General features: G+C 48.7%; 1 protein-coding gene across 1 annotated transcript in view; it reads right to left on the reverse strand.

Annotated features, from left to right (window-relative positions):
* The window catches only part of DDX46 (DEAD-box helicase 46), a 209,277-nt gene that overhangs the window by 66,688 nt on the left and 120,145 nt on the right, over positions 1-22,444 (reverse strand). Inside the window, exons 14-15 of the mRNA XM_075344461.1 lie at positions 14,851-15,015; positions 7,150-7,312 (exon numbers count right to left, since the gene is read on the reverse strand). Of these exons, the coding sequence (XP_075200576.1) occupies positions 7,150-7,312; positions 14,851-15,015 (328 nt within the window). The remainder of the gene's footprint in view (positions 1-7,149; positions 7,313-14,850; positions 15,016-22,444) is intronic.

Raw genomic sequence — 22,444 nt, forward strand, 5'->3', positions numbered from 1 at the left:
TCCGGCCTGAGAGGTGCAGAGGCCCTCCTTCAAGCTGCCTTGGCCAGGCTTATGGCTGGAGACCGGGATACCTACGAGATACTCATGGCCGAGCGTGAGCGACAGGCAGCGCGTGACGCTGAGGCTGCGGAGCGGCAAGCAGCGCGTGAGGCTGCGGAGCGGCAGGCAGCGCGTGAAGAGCGAGAGCGAGAGCGCCAGGCAGAGCGTGACTACCAGCTGCAGCTAGCTCAGCTCCGGCCCTCATCAGCCACATGTGACCTTCAAAACACCAAACTTCCAAAGGTCCGTGTTGAGGACTTCCCAGTGCTGGAGAAGGATGGAGACTTGGACTCTTTCTTGACTGCTTTTGAACGGACTTGCCTGCAGCACCATCTGGACAAGGACCAGTGGGCCAAATACCTGACCCCCCGTTTAAGGGGTAAGGCCCTGGAAATCCTTGGGGACTTGCCTACTGAGGCAGATCAGGGCTAAGACACCATCAAGCGGGCCCTGATCCAACAGTACAACCTCACTCCGGAGTCCTACCGCAAGAAGTTCCGGACCCTGCAGAAGGGACCAAAGGACTCCTGGGCTGACCACCGGCGGGCACTTGCCCGAGCTGCCGACCACTGGACCCAAGGCCTGCAGCTTACCACCGGACCAGAGATCCTAGACTTGGTCATCACAGAGCAACTCTTGTGGAACTGCCCTGAGGATCTCCGCCAGTTCATCCGAGACCAGAAGCCAAAGGGGTCCACGGCTACAGCTGCCCTGGCCGATGACTACACCAACAATCGGGCTCCTGAGGCCAGGAGAGCAGCCACCAGCAGCACCTGGAGAGGGGGTAAGATGAATTCTGCGACTGCCCCACCTGCCCCTAGACTGCAGGGGGTGACCCCCTCAACTCCCCTCTCCAGGCCCGTGGCAGAACCAAGACGGTGCCACCAGTGCAACCTACCTGGACACTTCAAGGCCATGTGCCCTCAGCGTCCCAAGGCCCCGGCTCCGTCCCCGTCCCAAGGGCCGCCCAAGGTGTATTGTGTGGGTGGGGGTGGTGGTAGGTCCCTGGACAGCTTCCAACCTGTCACCGTCGGCCGGTCTGTGACCATAGGACTGCGAGACAGCGCCTCGGAGGTGACTCTGGTGCGGCCTGAGATGGTGTCCCCCCAAGACTTGATCCCTGGAAAAACCCTCGCTGTCTCCGGGATTGGAGGCATTGACCCGGCGCTGCCTGTTGCTGACATTTATGTGGACTGGGGCGCAGGGCGAGGGGTGAGAGAGGTGGGGGTAACTGATCGGATCCCTGCAAACGTGCTACTTGGGACAGATTTGGGGCAGATAACCTCCCAGTTTGGGTCCCCCCCAAGGGCTGAACCTTCAGCCAGTACTGACAGGCCTCCGGACAATGTTAATGTGTTATCTATGAATGATGTAAGGGAGGAGGGAGTGAACTCTGATACTTCTGCTTGCATAGACACCATAGACACACACACAGCTGCAGCTGTGACAGGGGAGGGGGTCAGAGAAAGGTGTGACCATGCCTCTACAAGTGATCAGCCAGTGAGCTGGGATCTGTTGCCCTCTGCAGGGATAAGCAGAGAGCAGGGTGCTGCAGGGGGAGGACCAGTGTGTGGGGTGGGGGCTACCACAGCAAATGTGGGGACCCCAGAGATTTCACAGCGGGGTTCTGTTGCTGCAGGAGGGGAACAGGCAGGTGAGATTGGGGCCGGTCCAGGAGTGGAAGTGCTCCCAGGTAAGATCTCGGTGCAGGGTTCCCCCACAACCGGGGTGTCAGGAAGCCAGGTAGGTCTGCCTGAACCGGCGACTTGGTCAGGAACGGAGGAGGAGCAGGCACGACCCACGGTCGCAGCGGCTGTGGCCGCTGTCACCCGCAGTGGGAGTGCTGGAACCCAAGGGGCCTCCCGGAGGTCCGATGGCTCTTCCCCTTCTGACCAAGTGGCAGCCGAATCAGGCGGAGGCCAGGACACAGGTCCCGGGGTACTGACCGAAGATGTGACAGTCTCATCGATTCTGGCCACATCTAGTCAGGGGTTTCAGGCAGCGTTAGAAGCTGACGACAGCCTGAAAGCTCTAAAGGAGCAGGCGGCACAGCCTCCCTCGGACTCGGACCCGGAGCGAGTGGTCTGGGACCAAGGACGGCTGTACCGGGTCACGGTCCAGCAGGGTTCACCGGAGGCGTGGCCCAGGGACCGACAGTTGGTGGTACCCTATCCGTTCCGGACGGAGTTGTTGCGGATCGCACATGAGATTTCGATGGCCGGACACCTAGGGATCGCTAAGACCAAGGCCAGGTTAAACCAGCATTTCTACTGGCCAAAAATGGGGGCCGATGTGGTTGCCTACTGCCGTTCGTGTGAAACCTGTCAGAGAGTGGGGAAGGCGGGGCCACACCCCAAAGCCCCACTGGTATCTCTGCCAATCATCGATGAGCCTTTCAGGAGGGTGGCTGTGGATCTGGTCGGCCCGCTGGCCATCCCCAGCAGCTCCGGGAAACGCTTCATACTAACGGTAGTGGACTATGCCACCCGGTACCCAGAAGCAGTGGCCTTGTCGTCCATTCGGGCTGACAAGGTGGCCACCGCATTGCTGGAGATTTTCTCCCGAGTGGGTTTTCCCCAGGAAATGCTCACTGACCGGGGGACCCAATTCATGTCCCAGCTGATGGAGGCCCTCTGTAAGCAAGTCCAGGTGCGACATCTGGTGGCCAGCCCGTACCATCCACAGACTAATGGCCTGTGCGAGCGGTTCAATGGCACCCTAAAGCAGATGCTTAAGATGTTGGTCGACTCCCACGGGCGTGACTGGGAGCGGTATCTCCCCCACCTGTTATTTGCTTACCGGGAGGTTCCACAGGCCTCAACGGGATTCTCACCGTTTGAGCTCCTGTACGGGCGACGTGTGCGGGGCCCCCTGGCTCTGGTGAAAGAGGCTTGGGAAGGGGATTTGGCCATCCCTGGAGTGTCGGTTATCGAGTATGTCATGCGCTTTCGGGACAAAATGCAGGCCTTGACGCAACTGGTACACGACAATATGGCTCAAGCCCAGGCCGATCAGAAGCGTTGGTACGACCAGAACGCTTGTGAGAGGACCTACCAAGTGGGTCAAAAGGTGTGGGTACTGGTCCCCGTACCACAGGACAAGCTTCAGGCAGCCTGGGAAGGCCCATACCTCGTGTACCAGCAGCTCAACCCTGTAACGTACCTGGTCACCCTGGACCCTGCCCGTGGAAGGCGGAAGCCCTTCCATGTGAACATGATGAAGGCACATCATGAGCGGGAGGCATGTGCACTCCCGGTGTGCAACCTGCCCGAGGAGGGAGAAGCGGAAACCCTCTTGGATATGCTAGCCCAGGTTAGGGCAGGCGGATCCATTGAGGATGTGGAGGTTGGCCACCAGCTCTTGGAGGACCAACGGTCCCAGCTGTGGGCCACCCTACACCCCTTCCGGGGGTTGTTTACCAACCAGCCCGGAAGGACTGACTTGGCTGTCCATCACGTGGACACTGGGGATCATCCCCCGATCCGGCGTTCAGCATATCGGGTCTCCCTGGAGGTGCAGCAACACATGCGCCAGGAGATTGACGAGATGCTGAAGCTGGGGGTGATCCAGGCATCCAACAGCGCTTGGGCCTCGCCTGTAGTCCTCGTCCCTAAGAAGGACCGAACCACTCGGTTCTGCGTGGACTACAGGGGGCTCAATGCCGTCACGGTCGCCGATGCGTACCCAATGCCACGCATCGATGACCTGCTCGATCAGTTGGCCGGGGCTCAGTACCTGACCATCATGGACCTGAGCCGGGGATATTGGCAGATCCCCCTGACTCGCAAGGCCAGGGAACGCTCTGCCTTTATTACCCCATTTGGACTGTACGAGTCCACGGTGATGCCATTCGGGATGAGGAATGCCCCTGCCACCTTCCAGCGGATGGTCAACACCCTGCTCAAGGGACTTGAAGGGTACGCGGCCGCGTACCTGGATGACATTGCCGTCTTCAGTCCCACCTGGGAAGATCACCTAGAGCATCTAGCACAGGTGCTCAGGCGGATCCACCAGGCAGGTTTGACCATCAAGCCGGGAAAGTGTCAGCTAGCCATGAGCGAGGTCCAGTACCTCGGTCACCGGGTAGGCGGGAGAACACTGAAGCCCGAGCCTGAGAAAGTGGAGGCCATCGCATCCTGGCCCACCCCCAGGACCAAGAAGCAGGTGATGTCCTTCTTGGGGACCGCTGGGTACTATAGGAGGTTTGTTCCATGCTATAGTAGCCTGGCAAAGCCCTTGACGGACCTCACCAAGAAGAAGCTGCCCTCTGCAGTCGATTGGACAATGGACTGCGAGACAGCCTTCCGGGCCCTAAAGGACGCCCTGTCCAGCCCGCCCGTGCTACAGGCAGCCGACTTCACGCGGCCGTTTGTAGTACAGACCGACGCCAGTGACTTCGGCCTCGGTGCGGTGCTCAGCCAGGTGGACTCTGCGAGCCAAGAGCACCCAGTCTTGTACCTGAGCAGGAAGCTGTTACCAAGGGAAGTGGCCTATTCCACGATGGAAAAGGAGTGCCTGGCCATAGTGTGGGCCCTGCAGCGTCTGCAACCCTATCTATACGGGCGCCACTTCATCGTGGAGACGGACCACAATCCCCTCAGCTGGTTGCACACCGTCTCTGGGACGAATGGACGATTGTTGCGATGGAGCCTTGCGCTCCAGCAATACAACTTCACCATTCGCCACAAAAGGGGCCGGGACCACGGTAACGCAGACGGGCTGTCCCGACAAGGAGAGGTCGCGGACGGGCGCACGGGGGAACACCGGAGTGTGCTGCCCCCTAGCGCCCTCAAAAGGGGGGAGGTGTGAGGCAAATCCTGGGATATGAAGAGAAATTATGATTTCCAGTCATAATCGCTCTCATCACTCCATGGCCGTGCCCCCTCCCTTCTTGTTCTCAATGTCCAACATCTTGGAAGGTGTCACATCCTAGCAACACATCCCATGGCCATCTCCTGTGATATGGAGATTAGATGATGTGGGAACAATGGACACAGGATGACTCCCTGCCGTGACCCTGTGGTAGGGGCTGCTATCTAATTAGCAAGGCTATGGAAGTATCCAGACAGGACGACTCCAGTAAAAAATGGTTCATATCTCGCAAGCCATATTTCCGATAAATATGGCAACCATAAAAATGGTGTCTCCGCATGCGGACGATGCTGGCACACCCTTTTTATGGGAGCAGGACCTGGGGAAATACCCCAGGCGTGATATCAGCCAATGGGGAACTAGTAGACAAGTCATGAGTCCTCTCGTTCTGTAGCTAAATTCATAACTGTCACAATGAGAGCGTTGGCGTCTGCCTACGACGCTCCCAGGCCAAGTTATGGCCATATCCCCTGTTGTGGATATTGTCCATAACTCCAGCCAGGGGTGGAGCAGTGCTCCCTCTGAGGTCACTAAGGTAGGAGGGGACCTGGATTTGCCCAGGTTGATAACCCTACTTCGGCCATTTTCCGGTGTTCTTTCGCCAGGGGTCACGTGTAGGAAACATCTGTGGGAAGGATCCTAGAAACCTGGTCTACAGCGCCCCCCTGTGGCCAGACGCACAAGGTAACTGCTGGAACTGTGTATGCCTGTTTGTAAACCATGCTTTATCTGTAACTGTACTCTGACATATGTATATTCTGTAGATTCCCTATTGTATATATTGTAGTTTCTAGTGTGCTTTAGGCTGATTAAATTATATAATTAATCTTGGGCTGTTCTGTTATCTCGATCTTGAATCCCACGTCTGTGTGTTCGGCTAATAGTTACCGTGAAGCGGTTGGTGGCAGCGAGTTGTGCCAAGGATTATTGTGGGGAGGCCAGTGAGATTCGGGGAGGTTTTATATATTCCGCCCGCGGAGGTCGGGGGAATATATACCCTACTCTCACCGGGGACCCTTCAATAATCGGCATAAGTAGTATAGCGGCCTCCTTGCTTATTGTCGGGCAATTCCATAATTGGCCTGACTATAAGAGGGGCGCTAGAGAGCGCATCACGTGCTCTGTCTGTCGGCCGGGAGGTATAAAGGAGGGGTGACCCCCACTTGTTACCCCCCGATTGTGACGTACTGGTAGCCAGCGCGGGGGATTTCTGAGTGACCCCCCCGGTGGTTCGTGACAGTCACTTTATGCTGTTCATGTTGTTACTGTGGTTTTGATTTAAATAATTAAAAAAAAAAAAAAAAAAGCACGTGGTTCCTCTTATTTTGACACACAGCCAACAGCCAAGATAAGCACATGGCTGGGGGCTGCAGCCCGTAACCGTATGCTTGGTCTGTGCTGGGTATAATATGGGGGGCCTCATGCGAATTTATTTATTTTAATACCATGATAGTGGCCCGCAGATAGTGTCTGTAATCGCAAGCAGTCAGCCGCTGTCACACAGGCTGAGGGTGCATCTGACTGCAACCAATAACAGATGCCAGGACTGCTGATGGCAGGAGAAGCGGTGAATATGGATGAGCAATAATGAGCGGCCCTGGAAGAAGAGTGAACGGTCCGAAAGCAGTTACAGACTCGGTAAGTATAACGCGCTTGCTCTAATCCCACTATCATTTCTACCACCAATTTTAAGAGCAGGATTCTGGTCCCCATAGACATGCAGGATCAATTCTGGGCCAGAGCAGATTTTTTTTCCCAGATATCGGCGAGTTCGCCCCTACACTAGAGATGATCGGTTACGTGGAGGTTCTGTTTGCCGACAGCAAACGAGCCAAGCCTCCACTGGCTCAAGCTTGAACCGAACCCTGGAGCAAGTAACTGATTGGTAGTTTGAGTCTCCGCCCACAAACAGCCAGCCATAAGCACATCACTTCCGGGAGAGGGTGGTCGGGATTTTTCAAAAAATTTTTGGGTTGCACACTATATGTAATCATGATGCTGTTACCCCCAGTGCCAGCCGTTCAAACACTGCAAGGGGCTTGCACATGGCTGAGCACCGAGCGTATCCGAGCACAGCGTTGCTTGCGCGAACAAAGTTTGCATATAAAGCATCCGAACCTTGATTTATTTTTTTTTTTTAAGTTGCTGTTTTGTTCGAAAACCAAACCTCAGGTTCGCTCATTTCTACCCAGCACTAATACTGCCCCATTAAAAGCCAAATGTAAATGTGAAAATTACCTCCATGAAGTGACAGGCAAGGGTATGATGCTCTCATCAAGTCCTTCAGTAAGCCATCTGCGTGCTCCTGCTTGTCCACAAATATAATAACGGATCCCGATTCTTGATAATGCCCCAAAAGCTCAAGCAATTTAAGAAATTTCTTGTCCTCTTCAATCACTATCTGGAGAAATAACATTTAACGTTATCTACAGCACATGACCTGCATCAACCATTAGCCCAGCAAAAGAAGGGAATTTTGTTTACTTACCGTAAATTCCTTTTCTTCTAGCTCCAATTGGGAGACCCAGACAATTGGGTGTATAGCTTCTGCCTCCGGAGGCCACACAAAGCATTACACTTAAAAGTGTAAAGCCCCTCCCCTTCTGCCTATACACCCCCCGTGCATCACGGGCTCCTCAGTTTTGGTGCAAAAGCAAGAAGGAGTAAAAGTTATAAATTGGTTTAAAGTAAATTCAATCCGAAGGAATTTCGGAGAACTGAAACCATTCAACATGAACAACATGTGTACACAAAGAACAACAGCCCGAAGGGAACAGGGGCGGGTGCTGGGTCTCCCAATTGGAGCTAGAAGAAAAGGAATTTACGGTAAGTAAACAAAATTCCCTTCTTTTTCGCTCCATTGGGAGACCCAGACAATTGGGACGTCCAAAAGCAGTCCCTGGGTGGGTAAAATAATACCTCGTAATAGAGCCGTACCACGGCCCTTTCCTACAGGTGGGCAACCGCCGCCTGAAGGACTTGCCTACCTAGGCTGGCATCCGCCGAAGCATAGGTATGCACCTGATAGTGTTTCGTGAAAGTGTGCAGGCTCGACCAGGTAGCCGCCTGACACACCTGCTGAGCCGTAGCCTGGTGCCGCAAAGCCCAGGACGCACCCACGGCTCTGGTAGAATGGGCTTTCAGCCCAGAGGGAACCGGAAGCCCAGAAGATCGATAAGCTTCGAGAATTGGTTCCTTGATCCACCGAGCCAGGGTTGATTTCGAAGCCTGTGACCCTTTACGCTGGCCAGCGACAAGGACAAAGAGTGCATCCGAACGGCGCAGGGGCGCCGTACGAGAAATGTAGAGTCTGAGTGCTCTCACCAGATCTAACAAGTGCAGATCCTTTTCACACTGGTGAACTGGATGAGGACAAAAAGAGGGTAAGGAGATATCCTGATTGAGATGAAAGGGGGATACCACCTTAGGTAGAAATTCCGGAACCGGACGCAGAACCACCTTGTCCTGGTGAAACACCAGGAAAGGGGCTTTGCATGACAGCGCTGCTAGCTCAGACACTCTCCGAAGTGATGTGACTGCTACTAGGAAAACCACTTTCTGTGAAAGGCGTGAAAGAGAAATATCCTTCATTGGCTCGAAAGGTGGTTTCTGAAGAGCCATCAGTACCCTGTTCAGATCCCAGGGTTCTAACGGCCGCTTGTAAGGAGGGACTATGTGACAAACCCCCTGCAGGAACGTGCGTACCTGTGGAAGTCTGGCCAGGCGCTTCTGAAAAAACACAGAGAGCGCTGAGACTTGTCCCTTAAGAGAGCCGAGCGACAACCCTTTTTCCAATCCTGATTGAAGGAAGGAAAGAAAAGTGGGCAAGGCAAATGGCCAGGGAGAAAAACCCTGATCAGAGCACCAAGATAGGAATATCCTCCACGTCCTGTGGTAGATCTTGGCGGACGTTGGTTTCCTAGCCTGTCTCATAGTGGCAAAGACCTCTTGAGATAACCCTGAAGACGCTAGGATCCAGGACTCAATGGCCACACAGTCAGGTTGAGGGCCGCAGAATTCAGATGGAAAAACGGCCCTTGAGACAGCAAGTCTGGTCGGTCTGGTAGTGGCCACGGTTGACCCACCGTGAGATGCCACAGATCTGGGTACCACGACCTCCTTGACCAGTCTGGAGCGACGAGGATGGCGCGGCGACAGTCGGACCTGATCTTGCGTAACACTCTGGGCAACAGTGCCAGAGGAGGAAACACATAAGGGAGCTGAAACTGCGACCAATCCTGAACTAAGGCGTCTGCCGCCAGAGCTCTGTGATCTTGAGACCGTGCCATGAATGTTGGGACCTTGTTGTTGTGCCGTGACGCCATTAGGTCGACGTCCGGCATCCCCCAGCGGCAACAGATCTCCTGAAACACGTCCGGGTGAAGGGACCATTCCCCTGCGTCCATGCCCTGGCGGCTGAGAAAGTCTGCTTCCCAGTTTTCTACGCCCGGGATGTGAACTGCGGATATGGTGGAGGCCGTGGCTTCCACCCACATAAGAATCCGCCGGACTTCCTGGAAGGCTTGCCGACTGCGTGTTCCCCCTTGGTGGTTGATGTATGCCACCGCTGTGGAGTTGTCCGACTGAATTCGGATCTGCTGGCCTTCCAGCCACGGCTGGAACGCCTTTAGGGCAAGATACACTGCCCTTATCTCCAGAACATTGATCTGAAGGGAGGACTCTGTCGGAGTCCAGGTTCCCTGAGCCCTGTGGTGGAGAAAAACCGCTCCCCACCCTGACAGGCTCGCGTCCGTCGTGACTACAGCCCATGATGGGGGAAGGAAGGATTTCCCCTCCGACAGAGAAGTGGGGAGAAGCCACCACTGAAGGGAAGCCTTGGCTGCCCGTGAAAGGGAGACGTTCCTGTCGAGGGACGTCGACTTCCTGTCCCATTTTCGGAGAATGTCCCATTGAAGAGGACGCAGATGAAACTGCGCAAAAGGAACTGCCTCCATTGCTGCTACCATCTTCCCTAGGAAGTGCATGAGGCGCCTCAGGGGATGTGACTGGCCTTGAAGGAGAGATCGCACCCCTGTCTGTAGTGAACGCTGTTTGTCCAGCGGAAGCTTCACTATCGCTGGAAGAGTATGAAACTCCATGCCAAGATATGTCAGTGATTGGGCCGGTGTCAGATTTGACTTTGGAAAATTGATGATCCACCCGAAACTCTGGAGAGTCTCTAGAGCAATGCTCAGGCTGTGTTGGCATGCCACTTGAGTGGGTGCCTTGACAAGCAGATCGTCTAAGTAAGGGATCACCGAGTGTCCCTGAGAGTGTAGGACTGCTACCACTGCTGCCATGACCTTGGTGAAGACCCGTGGGGCTGTCGCCAGGCCGAAAGGTAGTGCCACGAACTGAAGGTGTTCGTCTCCTATGGCGAAACGCAGGAAGCACTGATGCTCTGGTGCAATTGGTACGTGGAGATAAGCATCTTTGATGTCGATTGATGCTAGGAAATCTCCTTGGGACATTGAGGCGATGACGGAGCGGAGCGATTCCATCCGGAACCGCCTGGTTTTTACGTGTTTGTTGAGCAGTTTTAGGTCCAGAACAGGACGGAAGGATCCGTCCTTTTTCGGTACCACAAACAAGTTGGAGTAAAAACCGTGACCCTGTTGCTGAAGAGGCACAGGGATCACCACCCCTTCCGCCTTCAGAGTGCACACTGCCTGAAGAAGAGCATCGGCTCTCTCGGGGGGCGGAGATGTTCTGAAAAAACGAGTCGGAGGACGAGAGCTGAGCTCTATCCTGTAACCGTGGGATAGAATGTCTCTCACCCATCGGTCTTTTACCTTTGGCAGCCAGGCGTCGCAAAAGCGGGAAAGCCTGCCACCGACTGAGGATGCGGAGTGAGGAGGCCGAAAGTCATGAGGAAGCCGCCTTGGGAGCGGTTCCTCCGGCGGTCTTTTTAGGACGTGACTTGGACCGCCATGAATCGGAGTTCCTCTGATCCTTTTGAGGCCTTTTGGACGAGGCGAACTGAGACCTGCCCGCGGGCCGAAAGGACCGAAACCTGGATTGTACCTTCCGTGGTTGAGGTCTGTTTGGTTTGGACTGGGGTAAGGATGAATCCTTTCCCTTGGATTGTTTAATGATTTCATCCAATCTCTCACCAAACAGGCGGTCGCCAGAAAATGGCAACCCGGTCAGGAACTTTTTGGAAGCAGAGTCTGCCTTCCATTCCCGTAGCCACATGGCCCTGCGGACTGCCACCGAATTGGCGGATGCTACCGCCGTACGGCTCGTAGAGTCCAGGACAGCGTTAATGGCGTAGGACGCAAACGCCGACGCCTGAGAGGTTAAGGACACCACTTGCGGGGCAGACGAACGTGTGACTGCATTAATCTGCGCATGACAAGCTGAGATAGCTTGGAGTGCCCATACGGCTGCGAATGCTGGAGCAAAAGACGCGCCGATAGCTTCATAGATGGATTTCAACCATAGTTCCATCTGTCTGTCAGTGGCATCTTTGAGTGAAGCCCCATCTTCCACTGCAACTATGGATCTAGCCGCCAGTCTGGAGACAGGAGGATCCACCTTAGGACACTGAGCCCAGCCCTTGACAACGTCAGGGGGGAAGGGATAACGTGTATCCTTAAGGCGCTTGGAAAAACGCTTATCTGGACAAGCTCGGTGTTTCTGGACTGCCTCTCTGAAGTCAGAGTGATCCAGAAACATACTCAATGTACGCTTGGGAGACCTGAAACGGAATTTCTCCTGCTGAGAAGCTGACTCCTCAATTGTAGGAGCTGGTGGAGAAATATCCAACACCTGATTGATGGTTGCTATAAGGTCATTCACTATGGCGTCACCATCAGGTGTATCCAGGTTGAGCGCGGTCTCAGGATCAGAATCCTGATCTGCTACCTCCGCTTCATCATCCGGAGAGTCCTCCTGCTGAGACCCTGAATAGTGTGATTAAGTCGAGTGAATTTCCCAGCGAGCCCGCTTAGGCGGCCTGGGACTGCGGTCCATGTCAGAGACCTCACCCTGGGACCCATGGGTCACCCCAGGAGCACTTTGCAGCTCCAATTGAGGGGGACCTGGGGTCAATGATTGAACAGTGCCCGGGACCTGAGTCACCGGTCTGGACTGTAAGGCTTCTAGTATCCTAGCAGACCATTTATCCATACTCTCAGACAGTTTGTCAGCAAATACTGCAAACTCCGTCCCTGTCACCTGGACAGTGGTAGCAGGTGGTTTCACCTGGGCCACCAGTAGCAGAGGCTCCGGCTGAGTAAGTGCCACAGGGGCCGAGCATTGCACACAATGAGGGTCCGTGGAACCTGCCGGAAGTATAGCCGCACATGAGGTACAGGTTGCAAAGTAAGCCTGTGCTTTGGCACCCTTGCTATTTGCAGACGACATGCTGTTGTCTCCTCTGAGTACAATCCAGGAGGGTATATAGCCAAAAATCAATAGTGCGACAGTACAGTGTAAATGTATAGCATATAAGCATATATATATATATATATATGTACACTTCTGCACTCAGTGGGGCCAGCACCTCAGGTGCTGCTTACCGACCGCTCAAAGCGGTTGTGTGATCACCAGAATCCCTGCATGGGCCTCCCAGAGCCTGTTGTCTCTCCTCTCCAGCGTTAGAAGTGCTGACAGGAATGGCTGCCGGCGTTCTGTGGAGAGGAGGGGGCCGTGGGCGTGCCCTAGAAAGTGCGGGAATCTGGAGCCCCAGTGTGCTGTATGAGGGGGGAGGAGGATACAAAGTATGCTCCAACCCTCAGCACCAACGTCCTGTGCAGCGTCCCGCCCTTCCCCTGACTGGCAGGCCTGGGGGCGGGAATATGCGATACTAGGCCGCAAAAGCCGGGGACTAAAGTAATAAGCGCGGCCGGCATATAAGCGCGGTCGGCGCGGTAGTCCCCGGCGCACAAACACACCCAGCAGTGCTGAAGTGTATATGGCCACCAGCGCTCCATGCGCGGTTCCCACGGGGACACAGAGTACCTCACAGCGTGGCCGGCGCGGTAGTCCCCGGCGCACTAACACACCCAGCAGTGCTGCAGTGTGTGTGGAATCAGCGATCTATGCGCGGTCCCCACGGGGACACAGAGTACCTCACAGTAGCAGGGCCTTGTCCCTGTCAATACTCGGCTCCTGTCAGCAGATTCCCCAGGGGCTGCGGAGGGAGCACGGTCTCATGTGCCTGGAGACCGATTAGGATCCCACTTCACCCAGAGCCCTTAAGGGATGGGGAAGGAAAACAGCATGTGGGCTCCAGCCTCTGTACCCGCAATGGGTACCTCAACCTTAACAACACCGCCGACAAAGAGTGGGGTGAGAAGGGAGCATGATGGGGGCCCGGTTATGGGCCCTCTTTTCTTCCATCCGACATAGTCAGCAGCTGCTGCTGACTAAGATGTGGAGCTATGCGTGGATGTCAGCCTCCTTCGCACAAAGCATAAAAACTGAGGAGCCCGTGATGCACGGGGGGTGTATAGGCAGAAGGGGAGGGGCTTTACACTTTTAAGTGTAATACTTTGTGTGGCCTCCGGAGGCAGAAGCTATACACCCAATTGTCTGGGTCTCACAATGGAGCGAAAAAGAAACAGCAAATACTTGTTCGTGTTCATCTGTAGCACATTAGTATTAAATTATGTACAATGCACTTGTTACTATGACATATCAGTGGTATGGGTTTCTCTAGGTTTAAGAATAACATTATAAGACACATCCTGACACCAAGGTGACAGCCGGCTCCCTGCAGCCTAACTGCGTGGAGTCTGTCTCTGATCAGCATGATGTCAGTGACAATCAACAGAGCAGACTGGAAGATAAGGCACTGTTTATTGACTTGAGGTCACCAAAAGACGGAGAATCCCTGCCTGAGCCAGGAGAAATCCTCGCAAGGCAGGGGGTCGCTCCACCTGCTGGCCGGAAGCAGTATCAGTCTCGTACAGTTAGTGAGAGCAGAATGATCCTGCGATCCAGTGTGTGCGTGCGGGGATACTGGGATCTGATGTCTGTGAGAGAATGGAACAGCAAAGGACCAGACAGTGATGCAGATCTCTGTTAAAGAGCCCATCCACAGTCGGCATTTGCCAGCTGTCATTTTTTTAGGATCTGGTGAGTGCGATTTTTTTTGGGGGGGGCTATCTGCTCTCTTTTGGAGCTGTCTTTCCTCTTTAACGAATTGTCCTGTTGTATTCTTTAACATTTTCAGCTGCCTGGACACTTCCATACTTAACTGCAACTAGAGCTTATTTTTGGAGTAGGGCTAATATCTTAAAGGCAAGGTGCAATATGCACCCAGAACCACGAGCAGTTTTAGGTGCATATTGCTAATCATTGCCTAACCATCCCTGTATCTAGTAGCATAGATAAAGAGATCTTTATGATATGCTAATGAGGCCAGGGACTAGTCACAAGGGCGTTAGTTCCTGCACTAATTCCACCCTCTTAACACACGCACAGGGACGTGCTAAAATGCTATTCAATGCCCATGGCCCAGCGTCATCAGCGGTGATGCACGTACCCGTGTCGTTGTCACAGCTTCAGAACACTGGGCTTAGGGTCAGTGCACATGATCAGAAGTCACCGCACAGCCGGTCATACGCACTATGAAGCCGGGTGTATGCTTCCCAGCTTCAGAGAGGTCTAGTGCGCATGACTAGGAGTGGAGTACGCTCGTCACTTGATCAGAATGAGGCCAAGATGAAGTTCTCATAGACTTACATTGAGTTGTGACCACCGGCGTGCTACATGAAACACTGGAGCAGCGGCGATAAAAGAGGAAGAGTAGGAGTATAAGACAAAGGGTTAAGTACTTAGATTTACAGCCCCACTTCACAAAAAACAAAACAAACGCTGGAGTGGTGCTTTAAGTACAAGAATATCGGAGTTTTATTGACAATAAGAATTAGACTTTACTTTGATTAGGCTATAAAAAAAAAAAATATATAAAAACTATTATTTTCTTACCACATGCTGCTCCACATCTGAACAAACAACGCTTCTGCCTCCAACCTGGACCTCAATAGGCTTGCTCAATATTCTTCTTGCTAAAGCCTCCATGGCTCTTGGGAATGTAGCAGAGAACATGACTGTCTGTCTGTCCGGTCGGACGTTGTCTATGATTCTCATAACCTGTCCAAAAGGACCATTAATGTATCAAACATGTATAATACTGGGTAACATTTTTTTACATTTGATTTATATTTTTGGGTTACAAAGCAGAATAAAATGGCATGCTAGATTCAACATCTAAAACAAGATCTCTTTTACCTACATTAGATAATTGGCTTGAAGACGAAGAATTGTTTGATATGTTCAGGTGCTTAAATACGAGTTCAAGAGAGTATATGTATTATTCTGACTCCCATAAGACTTTTTCAAGAATAGACTTGGTTCTAACTACATTATTTACAATAAATAAATTTAAATCTGTAAGCATAGGTCAAAGAACCTGGTCTGACCATTCCCCTGTAAATTTTCAGATAGGTTCTGGAAAATTAGATAATAGTGATAGAATATGGAGGTGCAATTCGTATTTGCTTAGAAACCCAAAACATACTGCAGTAATTGAAGAAGCCCTTAAAGGGAACCTGTCATCAGAAATTTCGCCCAAAAGCTAAAAGATTCCCCCTCTGCAGCTCCTGGGCTGCATTCTAGGAAGGTCCCTGTTATTATTGTTATCAATAGTGATAGTATTTTGAACACGCCCCTATCACGTGACAAAGGGACGTCATCCCTGGAAGCAGCCCATACAGTCTAGCATCTACACTGAGCTCAGTGTGACCGCTGGAGAGGTTTGCGCGCTCACGAGATTATGGGCGGGTACTTGCTGATAACAGTCACAGTCCCGCCCATAATCGCTTGCCTGCGCACACGTCACCAGCGGTCACACTGCTCAGTCCTGTGAGACTGGCACTGGGCATGCGCGGGGATGGCTGGAGCAGTGGGCGGTGCATCAGATATGGAAAGGAGCGATGGGGGCGGCATACAGGACCAGGAGGCAGAATAACGGACGCCAGAGAGCCCGCCCCCGTGTCCCATTTACAGAAGCTGCATACAAAAAGGTAGCACTTTATAAAGGCTTTATTTTGGTCTCACATGGGGCACAATAATAACAGGGACCTTCCTAGAATGCAGCCCAGGAGCTGCAGAGGGGGAATCTTTTAGGTTTTGGGCGAAATTTCTGATGACAGGTTCCCTTTAAAAATTATTTCAAGGAAAATGACACAAACGACATCTCAATTAGCTCTCTTTGGAACGCACATAAAGCGGTCATAAGAGGGATAATGATACAAATTAACAGTAAAGATAAAAAGCAAAAATTGAAGAAATTCAAAGAAATTTCAGACAAAATTAGGGAAGCTGAACACATACAAATAATAAACCCATCAGATGCAAATCACTCCCACATTCTAAATTTGAGAATAGAACTAAATTCATTACTAACCCAAGAGTACAACAAAGTGACGTTAATAAACAAAAAAAATTTTTACCATTCTAATAATAGACCCACAAAATTAATGATGAAAAGAATTAGGCAACAAAGAGTTAAAAGTAGAATACCAGCAATTAAAAATAAAGACAACATCCTTTGTAAACATCCTAAAGATATTGCAAATTCCTTCGCCAGATACTACCACGATTTATATAACTTGAAAGATAACGATAACCTAATACAACCCGCTGAAAAATCAATAAAGGATTTTCTAGATAAAATTGACCTTCCCAAAATTTCAAATAATGATTTAAAATCTTTAAATAAGCTATATACAAAAGAAGAAGTTTTATTAGTCATCAAACAGCTTAAATTAGAGAAATCACCAGGTCCCGACGGGCTAAATAATGAATATTATAAAACATTTGGAGATATATTATCCCCATATCTGACCAGATTAATTAACTACTTATCTACAGAAGGACATATCCCAAAAGAGATGCTTACAGCTAATATTACTATTATCCCAAAAAATAAAGGTGATCCTCTAGACATGTCAAATTATAGGCCGATATCCTTGATTGACACAGATATGCAGTTAATCTCTAAGCTTATTGCAAACCGGCTTCAGAAAATTCTCCCTAATTTGATCCACTTGGATCAGGTGGGGTTTATTAAAGACAGGCAGTCATCTGATGCGACGCGTAAAATTTTGAACCTTGTGGATCTGGTTGAGAAAAATCAGGAGCCTTCTCTGCTCCTTTCATTGGATGCAAAGAAGGCTTTCGATAGGATCCATTGGGGTTACATGATAGCAACCTTGAAAAAATTTGGATTTAATGGTCAGATATTAAAATTAATATTAGAAATTTATTCCCAACCCACTGCAAAAATCTACGTCAATAACTTCTAGTAATTTTTCTATAAGCAATGGAACCAGACAGGGCTGCCCACTCTCTCCTTTATTATTTGCCTTAATGATGGAACCCCTAGCTGAAAAAATTAGAGTAAGAGAAAATATAAAAGGTATTTCCACAAATCACAAACAGTATAAAATCACACTATATGCTGACGATGTAATTCTTAGTATAACCGACCCACTAGAGTCACTTAGAAATACAATTAATATTCTGGATAATTTCTCAGCCGTATCATATTATAAAATCAATTATTCTAAGTCCCAAATTTTGGGTTATAACATAGACCCTGATTTAAAAGATTGTATTCAGAAGGAATTTGCCTTCAAGTGGGAAACTGAAAAATTGAAATATTTAGGGATATACATTACAAACCCAACCAAATAAATTGTATCTATGAACGTTACCCCATTATTAAACAACATCCAAAATGAATTGAAAAATTTAAAGATGACTGAAGTTTCAAGGATGGGAAAGGTCATATCATATAAATTATTTTGCCGAAAATTCTATACCTATTCCGATGTTTAACAACAACAATTCCTAAGCCCTGGATCCAGAAACTACAATCTCAGTTATCACTATTCATCTGGCAAAATAAGAAACCTAGAATTTCCCAAAACATTTTATGTAAACATAAGAGGAATGGAGGCCTAGGTTTACCGAATATTTACGCTTATTATTTAACTAGTCTCATTAAACAGACCCAAAATAGTCTAATTACCGAATTTAAAAATAGTTGGGTACATATAGAAAAACATTATAATCGAAACATTCCCATATCAGATATCATTTTGGCCCAACTTTTAAAACACACAAAAAACATTAACTACATTTCAAACAAGTAAAGCAGAACTATGGGTATGGAAATCCCTATTAAAAACATTGATGAAAGATAATGTACCTTTGGAGGATATTAAATGTTGCCCAATTGTAACAATACAAATTCTGACTCCCAAAATGAACATAATAAAATGGAAACAATACAACATAAACAATTTTCTCGACTTAATAGAAAATAACAAAATCTTGCCCTTCAAAAACATACAAAACAAACTTAACATCCCAAATAAAGAGAAAAAAATTTGGTACCGTATAGAAAATTTTCTTACAAACAAAAAACCTAGATTTCAGCTTCCTAAACCCCTAATAAATTTATTGAATAATCCACTAAACCAAATTATTTGGAAAACCAGTAATATATATTCCTTGCTATATGAAGATTATGAATTTGAGAAAAAGCTAAACCTAAATATTTCGGAGAAAGATTTGCACAAGGAATTCCCTATAAGTACATGGAAACAAGCTCTGGAAACAACTTATGCAACTGCAACCTGTGCTTCTCTTCAGGAGACATATTATAAAGTGTATTCCAGATGGTACTATACCCCTCTAAAGTTGTGCAAGTTTTCTGCTGAAAACTCACCACTATGTTGGAGAGGTTGTGGGAAAAATGGATCCTTTATCCACATTTTCTGGGGATGTCCTTTACTTAAACCCTTATGGAAGAAAGTCAGAGACCTCTTAAAGCAATTGACTACAAAAGATATAAATCTTACTCCAGAATTGGTTATTCTTTCCATAGGGTTAGAAGAATATGAGAAAAAGTATAGATACATTGTCTGTCACATTTTCTTAGTTAAGAATTTATTAGCAGCCAACTGGAGAGAAGAAAGAATCCCATCTATTTCAGAAGTTACGGACAGGGTTTCAGCTCATAATTTATAGGAGTATAATATTGCGTTAAAAGAAAAAAACTATCAAAGATATAAAATAAGATGGTCTCTTTGGTCCCAGAAATACATGCCAAACCTTGTTTTGAATTAGTTCCTTGACATTATCTAAATAATATAAATGTAATATGTTATTTCCGAATGTGTTTATATACTGTGCTAAATGAATATGAGTTTATAATCTTGCTTGACTTTGAAACTTAACGAATTACCTCAACGTCTTCCTCCTTCCCTTTCTCCTCCCCCTTTATATTCCCTAACTCCTTCCATTCCCACTTCCCCTCTAATACCCCTTCCCATCCACTTTTAGCCTACCCTTTCTTCCCTTCCTCTTCCCCTTCTTTGTTATTTCAACAATATTTTTAAGAATGCATTTCAAATACTTCAATTACCCCCTCCCCTGTTATTGTAAACCCCTTAAAATTTAATAAAGTATACAAAGCAGAATAAAGTCATCAAAGAATGTTATTTTATTTTATTTTTTCATACACTTTTACAAATTTCCCAAACAGTGGCAATGTAACAAAATAAAAAATACAACTATAAACCACCTTTCCCCGACAGTCTAGGGCAGCAGGTCCGGTGGGCTAAGCTGGCGTATGTATACTTTACAGTAGAACTGACATCCTGCCCATGCATACATGAACATTACACCTACACGAGCAGCACAAAACGCTGACACATGGCTGGCATGTCATCACATCACTGTAGAAAGAATAAGACCTCCGGAACGGCTGCACTGGACCGACTGAGATAGACAATTTGACTTATTTATTGGACTTGGTGCTGTTGGGGACATTTAAAGGGGTTGCCCCAAGAACAGACTAGATTTTAATTAATGGGTCTAGGAATAATAATAAGTTCAGAAATTGGATATGTTCAGGAAAAAAATAATTTCTGAGATAATCTTATAAATTTGCCCCTACTATGTACTGTGTAATGGCTGTTTCTGAGCAAGAAGAGCTACTCTAGTTCATGGTCAGCACATACCACAGCTCCTGGCTAATCTACTAAGCATAAATCACTTATGATAAGTGAGTATACACACAAAACTGCAGGGGCTCACACAGCTGCTACTTTCTCTGTTAAAAGTGTTTTTATAGATTACCAACTTGATTTCTGATACACACACAACAGTGGTGACCTGTCAGAAACACTCACTCCTGTGATAAAACAGACAGGCAGGGAAATGTGTTACCTCACACAAAGAACTGTAAGCCCATGCGGATTTGTCTATGCACTCACTTATCATAAGCTACCGTATATACTCGTGTATAAGCCGACTTTTTCAGCTCATGCTTTTTGCTTTACTCAAGTGAGCGTCCCACTTCTGGATTATAAGATGCACTCCCCCCCCCCCCCCCCCCTCACCACCCAAACCAAGGGGGAAATGGGGGCGGGTCTTCTTATCCGGATAAAGCTTACCGTTTTGGCACGGCGAAGCGGGGTCACATTTAGAGGTTCAGCGCTACAGTGGCTCGATGGGTGTTGCTGACCTGCCGTCCTGTGACCTTCCTAAGCCACGGACACCCCCTTCCTCCGAGCCTGCAGCATAGCCGACACAGCCTCCTGAGCCACTCGTGGTGGTGAGCTAATATAAGACACATTAGGATTTGAAGACGGGCCCCAAATTTAACATAAAAAAATATTTTTTCCAATTTTTCTTCTGTAAATTTGGGGTGCGTCTTATAATCCTAGGCTCATACTTGCGTCAATAAGTTTTCACAGGTTTTTGGGGTAAAATTAGGTGCCTTGGTTTGTATTTGGGTCAGCTTATACTCGAGTATATACAGTACTTATGCTTCCTCCCCTAGCCAGGAGCTGCGGTATGTAACAACCATGAATTGTAGCAGCTCTGCATGGTTAGACAAAGCAAATAACAGTACATAGCAGGCGCCCACTCATGATTATCTCAGCACAGAACGCAGAACTTTTTTTGCACACATCCAATTGTTGAACTTATTATATTCCAAGATCTATAAATTAAAATATACATTGTGGGACAATCTCTTTAAAAGGGAACCGGTCATCAGTTTTGGGGCCTATAAATTACGGCCACCACCATTAAGCTCTTATATACAGCATTCTAACATGTTGTATATAAGAGCCCAGGCCACTGTGTAGAATGTAAAAATCACTTTATAATTGTTAAAAGCAAATGGGAACGAGACGTCGGTCCCCTGACGGAAGGCCAGTGGTCTGATATATTGGAACAAGTTCCTAAACTGGCGGTATCGGAGTGCCAAAAGCTGTCTCAAATATATCTCATCCACAGGGTATATAAAACTCCCAGTCTACTATTTAAGATGGGACTCAGACCAAACACACAGTGTGTTAGGTGTGGACAGGATGATGCCCATTTGATGCATGTTATGTGGGAGTGTGGACACATTGGTGATTTCTGGAACCAAACCCTGGGACTTATAGATCAAATATATCATATCACAATACAACCGTCGCCCCGCCTGTGCCTGTTGAGTCTGTGGGAAGGAGAAGTGGATCCGGATTCTCCAACAGCTCTGGGAATAGCCCGTATCTTGTACCAAGCAAGAAAGCTACTTGCATATCACTGGTTAGACCCTCTACCACCAACATTACCAGAGCTCAAAAACAAATTAAATAACGTCATAAGATTGGAAAGGGGAGTTTATTTAACAAGAAAAACATTGAAAAAGTTTTACAACATTTGGCGGCCATGGATGGAGTTGCCGGGCCTACCCTCTAGTGCACTGGTTCGGGATGCAATGCTGGACCGGTTACTGTTGTGCCTGCAGTGATGGCATGTGTGAGGAAGGGAAATAAAACTAGTCTTTTCTGTGGCGAAGTGGACTTTGAATGAAGAGGTGAGAGAGGACTGGAACGGTTTCATTGATGACTGCACGGAGAGGGAGGGGCGGGAGAGTATAGCAATATGATGAGGAGCGACACGGCTGATGGAGGAGGTGCTTCTGTTAGTCTGAGGCATTATTGCATAATTTAAGTTTTGTTTATTTGTAGAGCCACGAGGTTTGTAGGCTCAAGCTATATAATATAATTATGATTTGAGAACTCTATTACTATATTTACATACATGCAGAGAAAGAACCTGATTTATAAATCACGTGTTTATCTGTTGTTTATTGTTATCAGTTATATGAAAAGTGAAATACTCTCTGTATCGATCCCTAATGATTTAATAAAAAAAGATCTGATTTAAAAAAAAAAAAAAAAAAAAAAAAAAAATCACTTTATAATACTTACCTAAAACGGTCGCTGTGGTGGAGTTGGGTCATATAGTCGTCTTCGTTCTCCGGTGCCGGCGCCTCCTCTTTCCGCCATCTTTGTCATCTTCCTTCTGAAGCTGGGGTGCATGACGCGTCCTACGTCATCCACACTCGCCAGCATTGAGGTCCTGAGCAGGGCACATCAAAGTATTGTAGTGTGCCTGCACGGAACTGGCGAGTGTGTATGACGCGTCATTAACACAGGCTTCAGAA

The sequence above is a fragment of the Anomaloglossus baeobatrachus genome, chromosome 4 (genome assembly GCF_048569485.1).
Source record: "Anomaloglossus baeobatrachus isolate aAnoBae1 chromosome 4, aAnoBae1.hap1, whole genome shotgun sequence".
In the NCBI taxonomy this organism is placed as follows: domain Eukaryota; kingdom Metazoa; phylum Chordata; class Amphibia; order Anura; family Aromobatidae; genus Anomaloglossus; species Anomaloglossus baeobatrachus.